This window comes from Bombyx mori, chromosome 4 (assembly GCF_030269925.1).
Source record: "Bombyx mori chromosome 4, ASM3026992v2".
In the NCBI taxonomy this organism is placed as follows: Eukaryota; Metazoa; Arthropoda; class Insecta; order Lepidoptera; family Bombycidae; genus Bombyx; species Bombyx mori.
Window position 1 is genome coordinate 2,554,123 of NC_085110.1, and position 17,689 is coordinate 2,571,811.

The 17,689-nt window shown below is 35.2% G+C and overlaps 4 protein-coding genes across 5 annotated transcripts; 1 reads left to right on the top strand and 3 right to left on the bottom strand.

The window, feature by feature from the left end:
* Positions 1-501: 501 nt before the first annotated feature.
* Positions 502-1,953, bottom strand: LOC101738131 (protein saal1). The gene has a single exon (XM_004929123.5). The coding sequence runs from the start codon at positions 1,803-1,805 to the stop codon at positions 522-524; it is 1,284 nt and encodes a 427-aa protein (XP_004929180.1). The 5' UTR covers positions 1,806-1,953; the 3' UTR covers positions 502-521.
* Positions 1,954-3,273: 1,320 nt separating this feature from the next.
* LOC101738262 (la protein homolog) lies at positions 3,274-7,162 on the bottom strand. Its single transcript, XM_004929125.4, has 6 exons — positions 7,037-7,162; positions 6,399-6,565; positions 5,921-6,181; positions 5,183-5,326; positions 4,584-4,701; positions 3,274-3,961 (listed from the first exon to the last, which is right to left on the bottom strand). Exons 1-6 carry the CDS (start codon positions 7,158-7,160, stop codon positions 3,633-3,635), a joined length of 1,143 nt encoding a protein of 380 aa, XP_004929182.1. The 5' UTR covers positions 7,161-7,162; the 3' UTR covers positions 3,274-3,632.
* Positions 7,163-7,692: 530 nt separating this feature from the next.
* LOC101738489 (protein asteroid) lies at positions 7,693-10,104 on the top strand. Its single transcript, XM_021350017.3, has one exon. The coding sequence runs from the start codon at positions 7,842-7,844 to the stop codon at positions 10,080-10,082; it is 2,241 nt and encodes a 746-aa protein (XP_021205692.2). The 5' UTR covers positions 7,693-7,841; the 3' UTR covers positions 10,083-10,104.
* A 2,469-nt stretch (positions 10,105-12,573) lies between these two features.
* On the bottom strand, positions 12,574-17,094 carry LOC101739105 (androgen-dependent TFPI-regulating protein). Of its 2 annotated transcripts, none has more exons than XM_012697184.4 (2): positions 16,893-17,094; positions 12,574-13,146 (listed from the first exon to the last, which is right to left on the bottom strand). In XM_012697184.4, exons 1-2 carry the CDS (start codon positions 17,031-17,033, stop codon positions 12,601-12,603), a joined length of 687 nt encoding a protein of 228 aa, XP_012552638.1. In that variant the 5' UTR covers positions 17,034-17,094; the 3' UTR covers positions 12,574-12,600. The 2 variants fall into 2 exon arrangements, with proteins under 2 accessions (XP_012552638.1, XP_004929183.1); XM_004929126.5 differs by lacking the exon at positions 16,893-17,094 and adding an exon at positions 15,340-15,564.
* Positions 17,095-17,689: the final 595 nt, after the last annotated feature.

The window sequence follows — 17,689 nt, forward strand, 5'->3', positions numbered from 1 at the left end:
GTTTGTCTGTGTGTGTCGTTCACACATTGAATCTTTGGTGTTGCCATTTCAGAGAAAGTTACCGAAAACCCAAGACAGGAGTAGTTAAAAAAATTCTGTCGCAATACTAAAAACATCAAAAAATATTAAATTTTACTCTTTTTTTTTTTGCAAATTGGGTATGTTGTGATATGAGAGCATAAAAATGTACTGACGCATGGTCAACATTTTCGAAGGGACACAGGTTGCTCTGTTAGTTAGTTACGAAATATGAACATCCTAAATCTAGTATTTATGCATAACTTCGTAAATAACTACTAATTTCCTTTCCTTATTAGAGTAGTTAATACCAGTTTCACCTTTAGAAAGTTTTTTAATACCCTGTATTTAGCCACTGCAAAAGCATAGGCGTATGACTAGTAAATTTAATTTTTTTATCAATTTATTACCAAATACAAAGTGAATAAACATGTTGTGCGAAATTATTAAAAGGAATAATTAGGGTAGGTTCTATAAGAAAAATAATCTCATAATTCATTTATTTAGGAATCAATGTTTTCTTTTAATCTAGTTCTGTATTTTTCTGTTCTCTTGTTCACTTCATCGTGTAATTTTTCTTTGTCTAATGAAGTTATGATGTCATCATAATCTTGACCAATGACATCTAAACACTTCAACAAGTTTTCGTCTGAACATGTTGCCATATAATTGCACATAAGTGTGCACAGAGGAGCCTTTATTTTAGAAGTAAAGTCCAGTAGCTCAACTTTGTCATCTTGCTCAAAATTAGTAGCTCCATCTTTGTCGGATTTCATTATCATATTAACTGCTTTCCACATTTTGTAACTGTGATCAAAGTATTTGGTGAGGTCACATATATTATTTAGATTTAAAATGTTGATTATAGTGCTTATTGATTCAATAATGTCGATTAAATCTGGTTCTATTTCCTTTTGTATGACTAATTTTTCTTCATAATAGTCTAAAATTTGTCTCATCATAACAATGACATCATCTTTGCTGTTCTCGTAGATTTCTGCTGAAGAATCAAACCCGAGTAAGTGAAGAGATATTTGCAAGCTTATTATGAGCGATCGTTCAATTTCATCTGTCCGAAAAGAATCCTTCAAATTAGTTGTTATTTCTGTAATCGCTGCTGACAATGAATCTAAAGCTTCTGACCTTAAAAATTGCATTAAGAATTTAGAACTATGCCTCTCAGTGTTACAAGACGAACAAATGGCATTCATGTTTTCTAATGCAGTCACTAATAGATCTTTGTGTGATGAATTCTTAAGAATAAAGTACAATGTTGGTGAATATCCTACTGATTCAAATACTGTCATTAAAATTGGGATATCACTGTCATTAGACAAGAAAAGACATGAGTTTATAAGCCGTAATAATTGTACCAAAGTCAAACTATCATCACACTTTGAATGTTCAAGAAGTTGAATCAAAAATCCATCCATCTTCAAGATACTGGACACAACCTCCTTTTGACAGCACATGTTGCCCACGATACCGATCATAATTTCTATCAGTCGCGGTGAGTCCATCATAGGCAATGCAAAGTTGATGAGGTTAAGGCTATCGTGTTTTTGGAGGAATAGTACAACATCTCGTTCTGCAGTCATATCCCAGAGCATACAAAGATCTTCTTCGAAAGATTTCTCTTTTATTTCATTTTTGAGTGTGTCTAAATTGGCTAACTTTATGAGAATTTTCAACACAAATCTTTCACTGTACGCTGTGTCTCCTATCACATCTCCTACTGGAAGTGGATTGTCGTTCTCTTCGACTTTTGCGTCTATTTCAGGCTTCATTCTCAGTTTTTACAGTCACAGCTACAGTTTACAGCTAATCAATAAAAATATCAGTTCTAGTGACAATATATTAACTCATGAACATATAAGTTTTAAGTTTTAACAGTTTACAACCCACAACACAACAAAATTCACTTTGACGTTTTTATTTTTATTTTCATGGCCTGGCTGCGAGATCTTTTAAGCCAATTCTTCTTAAATTCTGTTATATATATGAAGCGAAATGAGATCAAATTAAATGAAACGAGATGTAATAAAATATAGTCTCAGTAAAATGGTGATAATTATTTACTGAGACTCTTTCAGTGGAGTTTTTGGAAAAACAGGAGCGTTTTTGGAAGAACTTCAGCGGCTTTGTTGCATTTTCCCACATTTATGCATGTTGACAGATACCAAAAAGTTATTAAACACCGTTATTACACATCTAAAGAAACACTAATTGAAAAAAAAGAAATTCACACAACTCCTTTCCTCACGTTCCCGCTAAGAAGTTTAACGTTTAAAAGTTAAAATTCTCACTTTTTATAATTATTGGTAGCTCGACTTTTTAGTTCGTGGTATTGCTAATGAAAAAAGCTTCTATTTAAAAATGACAATTTGCCGGTTTTAACGCTGTTTAGACTAACGCGAGAAGCCCTGTTCTACGAGTTTGCATTTATCCACATTTGTACTTTTATCTAAACGGTTAATAAGCCACCGTTCTTTTTTATAGCCCCTCTAAATACTTAATCGATAAAATAAAAAGAATCTGAGGGCATGATGTTTTTGTGCACTGTTTGAATAAAATTGACGACAATTACATATCACAGTGGTTCAAAGGCTTAAGTAATTAATTATGAAATTGTCCTGATGTCTTTTTCTTTTATAAGTCTTTAATGTCTTTTTTATCATCATTTGTGTGCGTCTAGATGCTTTGCGAAAACCAGATCGTAATCACAACTTGGACAGAAACTCCGAAGGCATTTTTTAAAAATTACTCTGATGGGAGTACTGGATCCCATAGACATTATCAATGTAAATGCCGCCACCCATTTTGAGACACGAGTTCTAAATTTAATTTTTATAGTACAACGGCTACGTCACCCTAAAAAGCAAAACGCATTACTGCTTCACGGTAGAATAGGAATGGTGGCCATTGCGGGTTCGCTGCATCGTGGAAGTCATTCGTGCACATGTGTTTAGTACGCATTTCATTAGAAAAATTGCGGAACTTACGGAATTCAAATTTCGACAGTCGCGTCGTCCAATAAGAATGCACGTCATTTGAGCTATCTATGACGATGACTATAATAACAATATCTGGGTTTTTATTGTTTTTATAGGTATATATTTAAAACGTATATATGTATGCATGACTTTGGTAGCCATAATAGGGAATCCTAATTTTGGGGCCGGATGACCGTGCATAAACATTATATCACAGTTCATTGTACTTGAATTTTACAGATACTTCGAAATAAAAGGTAACTTGAAATATAAAATTTAATAATTAAGTTTAAAGAAATGGAAAACAGTTATACTCTTATAGGTAAATACAATTTACATTTACGTAAGGCAACTTATTTTTTTATACCTTTTTCTTATATCTGCATTTATCTTAAACAAATTTATTTGTTTATTAACACAAACAACCATGTACTACAACTATTCGTTTGTACCATTAACACTAATTCTTCTTGTGAATGCAAGTTTCCACGATTTACGAATTATTTTAGAACAATCAATCAAAGCAGTCTTTTAACAAATGATTTAGCTTATGCTGTTTATAGGTACGCTCCTATCGCCTCCGAAGCACAAAACATTCTAAGAGCAGTTTGGCTATTTTGGTTACTGCGCTTGGACTTTCTTTGGAGGTGCCTCTTCATTATTTTCGGGCTTTCTCTTTCTACCGCCTTGTCTCCCTTTGAAATTCTTTCCTTTACCGAACTTGTTATTCCTCATGTTCCTGCGTTTTTTTGTCATCTCTTCCACGGTTTTGGCGAGATACGCTTTCTCATCGTCACCTTCAAGCAGTTTGAAGATGACCTCAGAATCGCATATCTTAATCTTTCCATCTTCAATCTTTTCAACCATTTCTTTAGCGGCGTTTTCTTTAGACAGTCTCACCCAACCTTCGGTGTCACCAGATTTGAAATCAATGTATGCGACCTCGGCACCTAAACAAAAAGTTTCGCCACATTTAACTAGACATACACAGTTATGCTACAACGAGAGGAAGAACTTTATTTTCATAAATAATAATGTGCTATTTATCTAATTAATCTTAACTCGTAGAAAATGTTGCTTTATATCTTCCATCATTCTATTAATAATAATCTTTGGGATATTTAATGATGGCTTAATTTTAAGTATCATTACACAAAAGGTTTTTGAGATATTAAAATGAATCACATCCCTTATAACAATAAATACAGCTGAGCATTTTCATAGCAATAAATAAAACGTAAGATTGTAGGGACAGAATGTATGGATGAATAACAGATATGCATGGCTCATTGAGAGATACGGGATGTAGTGTTAGAATATAAGAAAGACGATGATTCATGTTGATCATCTGGTTTTCTTTAATGCGAGAGGAGGAATAAGGGTAGTTACCCTATCCAACAGTGAACAGATATGTGTAACTCAAAAGACAAAGTATGTGTATATTTTATTTACTTTGCTTTAAATAATAAAGATGGAATTAAAATCAAGTTTGCATGAAGCAATCAATCATTTTATTGGTCCATATTCTATTGAATAGAGAATCCCACAAGTATATTAACTAATAACAGTTACCTAATTTAGTGAGAGCATCCTTTAAGTCCTCTCTCTTCATTTTCTCATTGACTTCACTAAAGTGAAAGACGCTGCCTGTTGGTAATTTTAATTCTTCCTTTTCTTGTTGTTGTTGACCCTGTATCAGTGGACATATTAGCTGATAAAAATTAATAATAACTCTAATTAGATATAAACAATCAAATTACAGATACAAACGGATCTTCCGTGAATCTCAAGTTTCTTCAGATAAATATTTCTATTAAAATTAAAATACATTTGTGAGATTTTGTTTACAGTTTGTTTGCAGATATCAGAATGCTTTATGGATGGTGGGAATAAAATAATAATCTATTTTTTATATTGTATTTTTAAGACCTTTTCTTCATCCATTTATTTCCCTTACTTTGAAATGCACTCTTCTGAACTAATGATTAAATTTCCAACGAAATTTTAAAAACAACGACATTCAAATATTTTCTTAAAGGGTTTACATATAGTCAATCAGAGCAGATTTATAATATTGCACATTTATAGCTAATTGAAATAATACTAATAATTGTTACTCTTTACTTTTACAAAATCTTATCTTCATTTTTATTTAAACTAAAATGACTTACTTCTTTGTCTTTGTTCTTTTTTTCTTTCTTATCTTTCCTATCTGAATATTCTTCTTGTTTCTGCTGTAAGTAATCTTCCTGCCAGAGTGTTAACAGTTCATTATCTCCATACTTGTGCCCTTTTGCATTCATAAACTTTTCTGCCTGAAATTTTTAATAATATGATTATTGTTCATGAAAAGCTTTGTAATCAATGAGCTCAAATTCAATGCTTTAAGTTGAGTATTTATTGTTCAGGGTGTAGTAAAAGTGCATCTGAAGGGCACAATAAACACACAAAATTTCTTTAAAAAACTTTTTATTTTGAAATCTTTTCTACGGAAGGCCTACAGAAACTTGAGTCAAGAACTGAACTCTTTTATATAGGAGTACCCCCATTTGTTATCTCATCTGATAAACCTACACACACCATTCTATTTTTTTTTATGTTGATTGACTCAAGTCTCAGAACCAGTAATAATTAAAATTTTCATATATTACTGGTGGTAGGACCTCTTGTGAGTCTGCACGGGTAGGTACCACCACCCTGCCTATTTTTGCCGTGAAGCAGTAATGCCATTCGGTTTGAGGGGTGGGGCAGACGTAACTATACATGAGACCTTAGAACATGTATCTCAAGGTGGGTGGCGCATTTACGTTGTGGATGTCTATGGGCTCCAGTAACCACTTAACACCAGGTGGGCTGTGAGCTCGTCCACCCATCTAAGCAATAAAAAAAATTTAAAATATTTCACATACCTGTTCTCTAGTCTTGAATGTAGCAAATACAGAACCCTTGAACAAGCGTTTCTTTGTGGATTTCTCAACGTATCTTCTCATAATTACATTCTCAACTTCCTGAAACTGCTTGAAGTAAGTTAATAAATCATCTAATGAGGCATCTTTAGCAAATCCTTTGGCGTAAATTGATCTGTTGCATATTTCTTTACGAAGCTCCTCGTTCATTTCTGGCAGTGGCTGTTCTGGATTACGTCTCACTTTTTTGTTATCTTCAGAAACCTGTAACGTTAAATATTCAATGAATTGCATGATCTGTATTTTTCAGTGTTACGAAAACAAAATTTAACACCTAATTTCTTGTGAAAAGTCAGTCACTACAATTTTTTTTATTTTCAATATTGGACATTAGTCTCAAGCATGGACATGGCTATTAGACTATTGACTTGGATTGATAACATAGCACTGTTTAAAAAAAGAAAACAAATTATTTAATTACCTCCAATAATCCACTTGTAGATTTGTTAAGAGCATTTGCGATGACATCTGTGTCCTCTGTCAGTTTGGCAAGGCGGTTGAATTTTGTGAGAGTTTCTAATGGAACCCATCCATCATCTAATTTTATTTGTTCTTGCAGAAATTTATCTCGATGTAGATTTACATCACCTGGTAAAAGGTTTAACGAATGTTAATAATCAAACCTAACTCCTATTACACATCTGTGTGAGGGAATTACAAATAAACCAATTAATTTCAAGACAATTATCGGTTTGAGACAGTCCGGTCTTATTCATACTGAACTATTCAGGTTGTTCATTACTTTTAATTGAATTCACGGATCGCAAGTTTTTATTTTAGGATGGAGTGATAGCTTGCCAATAACATCTGAAGCGATGACCACGACCACTCTGTTAAGAGTGAAACCGACAAAGAAGAGGCTGCCCCAAGATCTTTCCAAGTCCGCATGGGCTCGTAAGACTTCAACAGTAATAATAGCTTACCCTCTTCCTAAATTCTGATGTAGATTGGCACTTGTTATTATGAATGCTAACGTCAATATAATTGGTATTAAGACTTCGATTTAAATTCTCATACGGATGCGTGTGATGAAAACTTGTTATGATTGTTTTCACTCACCAAAATAATATTCGACTTGCCGAATAATCGCAATATCCAATTCGGTTTCGTCTTCTGAATTTTCGATTTTCGCGTTCTCCTCTTGTCCATTGGTTTCAACAGTTACCTCTTTGTCCTCAGTCATTTTGATTTCTGGAATAACACGATGAGACTAAAAACAGATTCGTATCGTTCTCACCACTCAAAAAATCGTGTCAAGGTATATTCATATAACAGACTGCTTACTTCTTTAATGGAAAATACCTTCTGATTTCAGAAAGCAAGTTTATTGAGGCTTCGAAGTTAAGATATACAAGGTAAGGCCAGAGAATTTTATAGAAATAACTTTTAAATTGAAAAACACGTGTTTAGCAGTATTGTTCCCCCACGCGGTTTTCTTCGTAATGTTATTTATTATCTATGCTGAGTTACAACGACCGTTTTACGTAATCTATGGTTTGAACTTTCAATATGGTGTGGGGTAAGGGTGACATACTTACCTACGAAATTGAAGTAATTTATTGTAACAGAAGTTAACCTCATTTTTTATTAAATATTTGTATTTACCATTTATTTTAAATAATTACCTACGTATATTTTATGCAATATCACTTTTCGTACAGAAGATATAACTTAACTTTTTATTTTAAAATATACATATTGGCTATGATTCCTTTGCCCATATGATGGACAGTTGAAAAAAAACGAAGATTACAATTATTTATTTACTGATTCTTTTCATTCTTACAAATACAAACGTTTACTTGCAAATATACAACAACAGTAACAGATTTAATTTAATTATTACATCAAAACTACCTTCCAGATGGGAGTACGAGGACTAACTACTTATATAAACAAGAATGAGGACATTTTTTTGAAAGACTTTGTATTATACGATTCCTGTGTTGTTATTGACGGTCACAGTCTCTGTGCTCAATTATATCAGCGTCTGAACAGTTTTTCTGCTTTCGGCGGCGATTATGACAAATTTTTTCAGTACGTAAGAACATTCTTTAAACATTTTCGGAAATGCAATTTAACCTCATACGTATTGTTTGACGGAAGTTACGAGACTAGAAAACTTAAAACTGCATATCATAGACTGAGATCCAAGATATATGGAGCGTCATGCCTAGATCCAGTTACTCAAGGATGCATGCAGATCTTCCCCTTGCTCATACGTAATGTTTTCAAAGAGGCATTGATTGATATTGGTGTTGCGTACACAGTATGCGAATTTGAGGCAGACGATGAAATCGCGGCTATGGCAAGGCATTTAAACTGTCCTGTACTGAGTTACGATTCAGATTTTTATATATACAACGTTTTATATATTCCATTCAACACTGTAGATTTTAAACCGAGATGTGTTATAATAGATGGTGTTAAGAAACATGTCTTAAATTGTAAAATATACAGATTTGAACAGTTAACTAATAGCTTTGAAGGAATCAAACAGGAAATTTTACCACTGCTTGCCACATTACTTGGCAATGATTTTGTGCAGAAGAGAGTTTTTGGAAAATTCTTTTCTGAATTTAAATTACCTAAGGCAAAAAAAAATCAAAATGATCAACAGAGATGTATCGAGGGCCTATTCAAATGGTTGCAGAATGAGTCTATTGATACGGCTATCTCTAAAATTATTGGAAGATTAAAGAAAAATCGCAAGGAGAAAGTATTTTATATTATTAAAAAAAGCATTGAAGGCTACAACAGAAAGAACTGTCGCTCATTGAAATACTTTAATATTCCAGAAAATACAGAAGAAATTGTTTCTGTATTACCAGAAAATGTTAATAAATTATTGGGAAAAGATTGTAATGACAATGATGACAGTGTTATACCAAATAATCAAATAGATGAAAATGAGACAATAGAAAGTCCACAATATGATTCTGATACAAATGAACAGTCGTCAGAAGAAGAGAATAGCTCTGATCAAGAAGACGATACCAATGAACTGGGTATCCCTGATTGGTTTGCAGAAGGAATAAGAAACAACACAATCCCTCACAGTAGTATAAATCTTTACACACATCATTTACATTTTGGTTCACCACAAGCTGAGGATTATAATGATGAAGATGCTTTCCTCTGTGCATTACCTATTCTGAGGTACTCTTTTGATATTCTTACAGATTACGAGCAAGAATATGTTACATATGTGAGCAGAGACAAAAGCCTCAACTATCACAGATTAATCATAGACAGAGAATATTCAATACCAAGACCTTTAGAAGTACCATATTCAAATCTTACAGATGAACAATTAAAGCTATATTTTAAAAATTTCTTCAAAATTAAAATGCCAATGTTAGATTTTAATTTAATTGATTTATTACCTAAGAGTTTCCAGTTGTATATGCTCAGCATCCTCTGGTGGGTTAACACCTGTGAAGTACCTATAGGCTTGGTTCATAGTTTATTTGTTTGCTACATTATGCTGGAGATGATTGATGAAAGCGTTGGTACAATTCGAGGTCAAAAGTATTATAATGAGAAATATCAAAAAACAATTGAAGAATACAAAAACAGAATGATTGTACTACCAAGTTTGACAGAAGGTGAATTATTTTTGAACAAAAACAAAATTCAACATGAAGACTGCTTTATAGCAGCGAAAATGCTTTTACAGTATTTCGAGATTGATGCTAAGATTAAAAAGAGACCCAAAAGCAATTATCATGTGAATAAAATACATAAATATGCCAAATTTCAGTGTTGTTTGCAACAAATTAATGATTTAAATACACTGTGTAAAAAGCCATATCAAAATACAAAGTATGGAAAGTCTTATAACGGTACCTTTGTTTATAATTTTGCACTAAAAATGGATACCCAGAATGATCCAAAAGTGTTCGTAAATCAGTATCTCAAAGATAGTACTACAATATTAATGTTTTACAATAGTCTTTGTACAGTTTATGATGAGCTGGTATTAGCGTTAGGCCTAAGACATTTTAAATGGGAGAGGTCAAAGAGCAGAAGAAAAAGAAAAGAGATGTTGGAGGATGAATTAAACTTTATTGTAAAAGGTTTTGAATCTGAAGTTGTTATATAAAATTAAATTTGGTACAAATATCTGTGTGCCTTTTTCATTCACTACCTCCGTCCAATCACTGGTAGCCTAAGGGGCTGTTCCAGCTATTCACGAAACGTTTTTTGAGTTTACGGGCTCAACCTGAGAGAATTTGCTAACACTAGCCTTAGCAAAAGCAGTACTTCGTTGAATCTACTACCGGATCAAAATCGCGACCCACTGAGAAAATCCGGCGAGAAACTCAGTAGAGTGTGTCTATAGCAGTATTTACTGATAAACACTGCAGGTTTGGTTTATTTTATTCACATACATTATATCTTAATAGAAATGATACTTATTATCTTAAGGCATGTCGCACTACATGGTGCTAGCTGATGTTGAAACGATTTTCTTTCTGCAGAATTGATGTATTCACGCCACATAATAATAAACGTTGAAGAATTTCTTGAGCAATGTTTAAGATGAAAGAAAATAAAAGAGCATTCTATACATGTAAAAAAGTAGAAACGTATCTATGTGTGTTAACTTTTTGATTTGAAACATCTACAGCGCCGGATCTGTGCGCTTAGTGCGAGTTTTTTAACGTTCTCGATTCGTAAAAGTTAGCCTAATTTTGAATGCAGTTGGAAAGTGGTTTTTTTTTTTCCTACCTAAGCTGGTAGCCTAGAGAGGCTATTCCAGCGGAACCTTAACTAGTAGGTGAGCTCACGGGGCTCAAACCTGACGACGATGCTAACACGAACCTTAGCGAGAGTCGTGCTTTGCAGAATCTACCACCGGATCGGAAACGCGACCCACTGAGAAGATCCGGCGAGAAACTCAGTGGGCTGTATCTGAGAGTTAATTTACTCGTCGAGCCCTTCGTCGCAAGCGACGGGTTCGACGAGAACGGTGACCGGTGTTTGAAGTACCTAGAAGCACCGTTAGTGGATCGGGAGGATCTGAGCTGACGTGTTTTGGGCGACGTCGACTGCTTTCCATTCTGTCCGCAGGATCGGGAATGTAGTTACCGGCGGCCACGATGAGAGGGTTCTCGTGTCGTGCCGCTTTATCGAAGTGGCGCATCGACGCCGACTGTAAATACTTACTGATGGACTCTTAAGTCCAGGTCGTCATGGAGTTAAAAAACTCGCACTAAGCACACAAATCGTATGTTGGCTTGGCGGCGTATGGCGTGGCGACACGACCCCACGCTTCCTGTTAATATAGTATGTATGTCTGTATGTATGTACTACGTAGCATATAATGCAATGTGTTGTAGTTTTTGAATTTTTGCCTTTAATAAATTTGAATTTTTATTAAATAATAAGTAAACGGTCATCTTTTTCTTGTAGAAAATCTTAAAACTTTATTTTTCACTACACCATAATTATTTCCCGTTGGAATAAAACTGGAACTTGGCACAGTCACATAATTAAGTGTATAATCTATGGTCACATAGATTAATGCGAGTACACTGGACTTTTTAACCATTAAGTCACAAGCTCATAACAGATAACCCAACTGTTGTCCGTTGGTTAGCAGAAATATAGACAGTATAAGTTTCAATATTAATCCATCTTTATACTTTTTGATTACCTACGTTTTAATTATGAGAAATAGAGTTCACATTGTCTAGAAAATACTACATATCCAGCTTAGTATTTTCACTGTAATTTCTATTAGTATTTTATCGAGTGGTCTAAGGCTATTAAAGGGTTTCGCGATATTTATCTTTGTGATTAAAGGTCCGTTTTATTTTTGGTGTTAGTAAGTATCAACAATTTGATGTTTTTAACTGAATAATATGCAATTTCGAAAAGGGCACATCTCTGAAAATGTAAAATGTTCAGGAAATGAAAAATACTGATTATTTTCTAAAGCAGTGTAAAATTTAAAATATTAATTTTTGAGATATATTTTAGTGTTAATTAGCAATTGAAAATTACTGGAATTATTATAAAATGGGTGTAGGTAAGGCTCAAAACTACGTGTATATGAAAAAACGTATTTGACAAAATATGCGACATGTGCCCTTTTCGAAATTGCATATTCAATTGAACTTCAAATATATTTTTTTATTCTTTTTTATTGCTTAGATGGGTGGACGAGCTCACAGCCCACTTGGTGTTAAGTGGTTACTGGAGCCCATAGACATTCACAACGTAAATGCGCCACCTGTGGCGGTAGCCATCACAGAACATATTTGACAGATGCCTGAATCTCGCTTACGACATTTTCAAGATAAAGCGCATATATACAAGTTCCGAACAACAACATTCGGACCGCGGTCTACCGAGCAAATATCACCTGCTCGGTGGAAGATCTTCCTTTCGTCGTAAGCCCCAAACACCCACCTTGAGATATAAGTTCTAAGGTCTCACAAAAGTTTACCACATTCAAATAGCTGAAGCGGTTTTTTGTTATGATACTTTTTCCAAATTTTAAACTTTAAATAGGTCTAAAAATGTCGCTTCCCAAATAGTTTTTCACCCGTCAATATGTAAGTACCTAAGGTGTAGGTAATGAAAACTTCAAAACGATATAGCCTATTCTTTATTTAATCTCTTTTAGATCCATTAACACTGAGCTTTTTTTTCGGTGTTACAATATAATGAATGTTTTCACCTAAAATATAAAACAGTACGCCTATAATGCTACTAGTACAACAAAAAAGTATCCTTGTGGACCAGTTCATAAGGTCGAGAAATGGATACACCCAAGTTCCTTGAGTGAAATACAAGTAATGAATCCAAAATACGTACGTAAAATTAATAAGCAGTGTCACAGATAATCCGACTTTTCTCGTTGGATAATTTCTGTTTGTCAAGAGAAGCTCCAAAATGATGAAAGGTACAATAGTTGTGTGCATCCCGTGATTTATCCAGTTTGGTAGAACCTCTTGGATGTGGGCCGGCAGAATTAGGTCCTCGTCGATCAAGTACAGGCCCCAAAATGTGGCAAACACATATAAAGCTAGAGTGAACGCCGAACTGAAGACGATGTCTTTAACTCTTCTGATGAGGGGCGGGTTTTTTGGCGCTGTAGCGTTGGTGCCGATGATGTCGTTCAACACTGCTGTACCGAAGTATATTGTTTGTAGAGCCTGCAAATAGTTTAACTAATTTAATTCAGTAGTAAATAATTATACTAATAACTCCGAAGGGTGGTCGGCAAGAGGTCCACCACCATGAGGAGAGCCGAAAACCGGGCTTAGTGGTGGTGGATTAGTAGATTGGATTGGGATGACAGTGGGCTGATGATGATGATGATACTAATATTCAAGAGTTCGACGAGCAAACTAATCCATAGACACAACTTATTGAGAATCTCACCGGATCTTCTCAGTGGGTCGCGATTCCGATCCGGTGGTAAATTCTGCGAAGCATTGCTCTTGTTAGGTTTATTGTAAGCAAATTCTTTTTTTATTTTTTTTTTATTGCGTAGATGAGGGACGAGCTCACAGCCCACCTGGTGTTAAGGTGTTACTGGAGCCCATAGACATGTACAACGTAAATGCGCCACCCACCTTGAGATATAAGTTCTAAGCTCTCAAGTATAGCTAGTTCGCCAATAGACAGGAAAAAAAAAAATTGGTACCCGCCTGCGGGATTCGAACGCGGGAATTGTCGGATCGCTTGATACAAATACAACGGGCGTCTTATAGTTTAGGTTATGACGATTTCAGATTTTATTTAGCAGTTAAAAATATTATAATCCTTTCAAGTTGACCATAACAGCGATGAACTAATATTTAAATTTAATAACTAATCCTTCATAATTTGGTTTTCAATTAATTTTTTAATGCGGTTGTGGTAGGTATTAGTTTTAACCGCAACAACAAGGAAATTTATTAATCATTTACTGCAACGTCATAATGATTTAATGAGTAAAAAAAAAATCAAGGTCCATCGCACGCGACACGTGAGATCACCAAGATTTTTGAACCACGTACTTTTTTAAATTCTGAATGTAAAGTTGTCATTTCGACCAAACGATAATAGCTATTTCTAGTAGTAGTAATCTATATCTATACTAATATTATAAAGAGGAAAGATTTGTTTGTTTGTTTGTTTCGAATAGGCTCCGAAACTACTGGACCGATTTGAAAAATTATTTTTCCATTAGAAGCCGACATTGTCCCTGATGAACATAGGCTACTTTTTTTAAATTTTTTTTAATTTTTTTTTTTTGTTTTCATGTGTGTTTTAATGTTTCCGAAGCGAAGCGAGGGCGGGTCGCTAGTCTTTTATAGTTTGTTAGACGCAATGCAAACTTGAATGGCAAGCGAACATTTACTTGCCGTCGTCTATGGACTTCAATAACGCCAAGGGCATAAAGTCGCTGTTTATAGCCGGGTACTCTTCGAAAACCTCGTTTAAACAGGGATTTGTCATAGTGCTCGGCGAGGGCATTACCGCGGTCCTCATTCCAGAGTTGGATTGTAAGTGGCACAAAACGATCTCTGGAAACGCACTGTGAATGAACTCTGTTCCGGTGATGGGAGGTACGTTGATGAAAAGGAGATGGAAAGATAATCTCGAACAATTCCTCAGAGCGCTACGTTAGAACATACGCTATGAAACACAGAGAGGACTCAAGTTCCTCCATAGACTTGGAGGTTCCAAACGATCCGTGAGAATGGGATTAACGTCAATACGAACGGCCCTCAACTGTATGGAGCGAAACGGAAGTAAAGCACAAGTCTTTGTCCAGGCGTGAAGTACGGTTTCGCTCTATTGATGAATCTCAACATTTTAGAATTTAGCTTTACCTTCGAAATCACTCCGATACTAAACACCGCTCGAAATATCGACCCCAAGAATCCTTATAATCGCGGAATTACCGCATTTTTTATAACCGCATTTTTTACCGCATTTTTTACAGCCGCATTTTTTTAATTTGCATATTCATTAGCGGAGCCGGCACGCACGGCTTGGTACCACCTTCATTTCTAGTTTGAAAAGTGGTATAACCGTGATCCAATACAATTACGAATGCAACCTCATGTCTCAAGATGAACGTAACCTATGCCGTTGTGGTGCCTATTGGCTACAGGAGCCTCTCACTTTAAATGGAAGACCAGGCCCGTCCGCGCATTGAAAGTAAGTACTGAAAAATCCTATTACTTGACCTCAAACGTGTAGAATACAATAAACACATAAATGAACATAATTTATACAATTAAATATAATTATCATTCGTAATTAAGCTGTTTTAAAACTATACTCACGGCTTGAATGAACAAAAAAAAAAACAACGTAGTTAACTTAATTTAATCCAAAGAAAAATCACTTACGAAACACCAAAACGTCAAGAAGATACCCCTCGCTTTGAACGACATGTTTTTAATGCCGTCCGGCAAAGGGATTTCCACGTATTGCTGATCATACCAAATCACGTACGAATTGAAAAGAACAACTGATAAATGGTACAAGAGCATTGTTGACCGGTTGCTGTCGTTGTCGGAGCGAAACTGACCGCCAGTAAGATCGGGTCAATCACGATCGCGTTATCATTAATAATGATACTGCATGTTGTAAATCGTGTCGACGTTTAGATTATTTTAGATATTCCCGAAAAATTTGTAGGGGGTCGTTCGTTAGTGAGTTCTATCGTTTATAAGCAAGCGTGGGTTGATGCGATATTTTTTATGAATGAATACCTATTAAATTAAACTACTTTCTTAGCCTACCTATTCTCTGGTGCCTAAAGGGCTATTCCAGATTGGCGCGGACGAGTAGGTAAGCTCACGGGCTCAATCTGAGAGAATTTGCTAACACCATCCCTAGAGCCATATAGCCCAAGAGCAGTGCTTCCGTGAATCTACCAGCGGATAGCAATCGCGACCCTACTGAGACTTCGGTCAAGGCTCACAGCGGGCAAATGTTGTGGTATGTACTGGTTCCACAGATTTCTTAATACTAGAATTGCTGTAAGATCATTTCTTGATTTAAGTGGTACTATCGTCTGTAAATAAAGGACTAAAATGGCCACATGTAGTGTTTCAGTTGGTTTCGCCTGTCGTATATTATTTATTTACGTATAATTAAAGCTACTTTTACGGTTTAATCTGGTGACTGACATAACTATTGACAGTGGTCGGTAACCACAAAAACTACAGTTTTATAAGTACATATTCGAAAGTTCAATAAAAATATAATGAAAATTTGTAATAAAATGTAAAAGTACTATTAGTTATCGCTATTGTTTAATCTCTTACTAATATTAAATGTGTTTTTTCTTTATTACTTGTTAAGCACTAGGTCGGGATTTGTTCTAAATTAAAAAAAGTATGCTAATTATTTGTGTCTAGATTTATCTTAAAAAAAAAAACAGTGAGATGTGCGTCAGATTGGTTTTTCGCGTGATTTCGATTAATCTAGTCGTTGCGAATGAATGACTGATATAATTGAACCGATCTTCTATACTACATATTCTCGTTTTGACCACTCGGCATCTTCCCTAGGCTTAGATATAAAAATCGCTCGTGTCTTATAAAGAAGAATTTGCGTAACCAGAAAGGAATTTAGCTCCATTAAGTATGTTTTTTTTATTGCTTAGATTGGTGGACGAGCTCACAGCCCACCTGGTGTTAAGTGGTTACTGGAGCCCATAGACATCTACAACGTAAATGCGCCACCCACCTTGAGATATAAGTTCTAAGGTCTCAGTAAAGTTACAACGGCTGCCCTGCCCTTCAAACTGAAACGCATTACTGCTTCACGGCAGAAATAGGCAGGGTGGTGGTACCTACCCGTGCGGACTCACAAGAGGTCCTACCACCTGTAAAGACTAGAAATACAGTCAAGAATAGAAATAAATAATTCACAGAACAAAAACATCACTCACAAGGCACCACATCGTCAAATAATTACCCCTCCCTTTGAATAGCGTGGTGTTCTCTGCGTCCGAAGGTAGTTCCACATATTGCTGGTCATACCAAATTACGTATGAATTGAAAAGAACAACTGATAAATGGTACAAGAGCATTGTTGACCTGTCGCTGTTGTTGTCGGAGCGAAACTGACAGCCAGTCAATCAGGTAGATAGTGTAGATTGTGGTCGCGTTATCACCATTTATAATTATTATGATAATGTATCTTCTAATTCGTGTTCAAGTTTAGTCTTTAATTTCGTCTCCGAATACAATTCTGTCCGGAAATTGGAATAAAAATTTGAGACATTCCATAAACAATCCTACGCAATATACCGGAGTCGGTACAATAAAGCGTGCCATTTAAACTGTGAATGTGTTTATTTTTATGAACATTTATTTTGTTGCGCGTAAATAAATCGCGGCTGATAAATTACATTGCATTTCATTAATGTTTTATGATCTGCGCAGTGTAAGAATAAAAAAACACGGTGCGCGCGCAACTTGGTACACGTGAAAGAAGTAAAACTTCTTTTGCGGTGTGTAGTATAGTGATTTTTTTAAAAACCTTCCGTAAATATTAAATATACGATAGTTAATACGCCATCTAGTGGCCGACGCCCGTAAATAGAATGTGTGTAAGAGAAACGACCTAGCTCGCTTTTTCCCTCGCTCCACGGTCGACTGGTTCGCGAGACGCTCTGTCTATTTTCTCACTCTCGCTCGTCCTAATTTGTATCTTTTCTCTCTAGTCGTAACGAATGTGCCGCGA

Coding starts and splice junctions, on each gene's coding strand:
- LOC101739105 (XM_004929126.5), bottom strand. CDS start 15,483: ATGCTCTTGTACCATTTATCAGTTGTTCTTTTCAATTCGTACGTGATT. Junction 13,147..15,339: donor TCTTGACGTTTTGGTGTTTC/GTAAGTGATTTT, acceptor AACTATTTGCAG/GCTCTACAAACAATATACTT.
- LOC101738262 (XM_004929125.4), bottom strand. CDS start 7,160: ATGACTGAGGACAAAGAGGTAACTGTTGAAACCAATGGACAAGAGGAG. Junction 6,566..7,036: donor GCAAGTCGAATATTATTTTG/GTGAGTGAAAAC, acceptor ACCTTTTACCAG/GTGATGTAAATCTACATCGA. Junction 6,182..6,398: donor CTACAAGTGGATTATTGGAG/GTAATTAAATAA, acceptor TTAACGTTACAG/GTTTCTGAAGATAACAAAAA.
- LOC101738131 (XM_004929123.5), bottom strand. CDS start 1,805: ATGAAGCCTGAAATAGACGCAAAAGTCGAAGAGAACGACAATCCACTT.
- LOC101738489 (XM_021350017.3), top strand. CDS start 7,842: ATGGGAGTACGAGGACTAACTACTTATATAAACAAGAATGAGGACATT.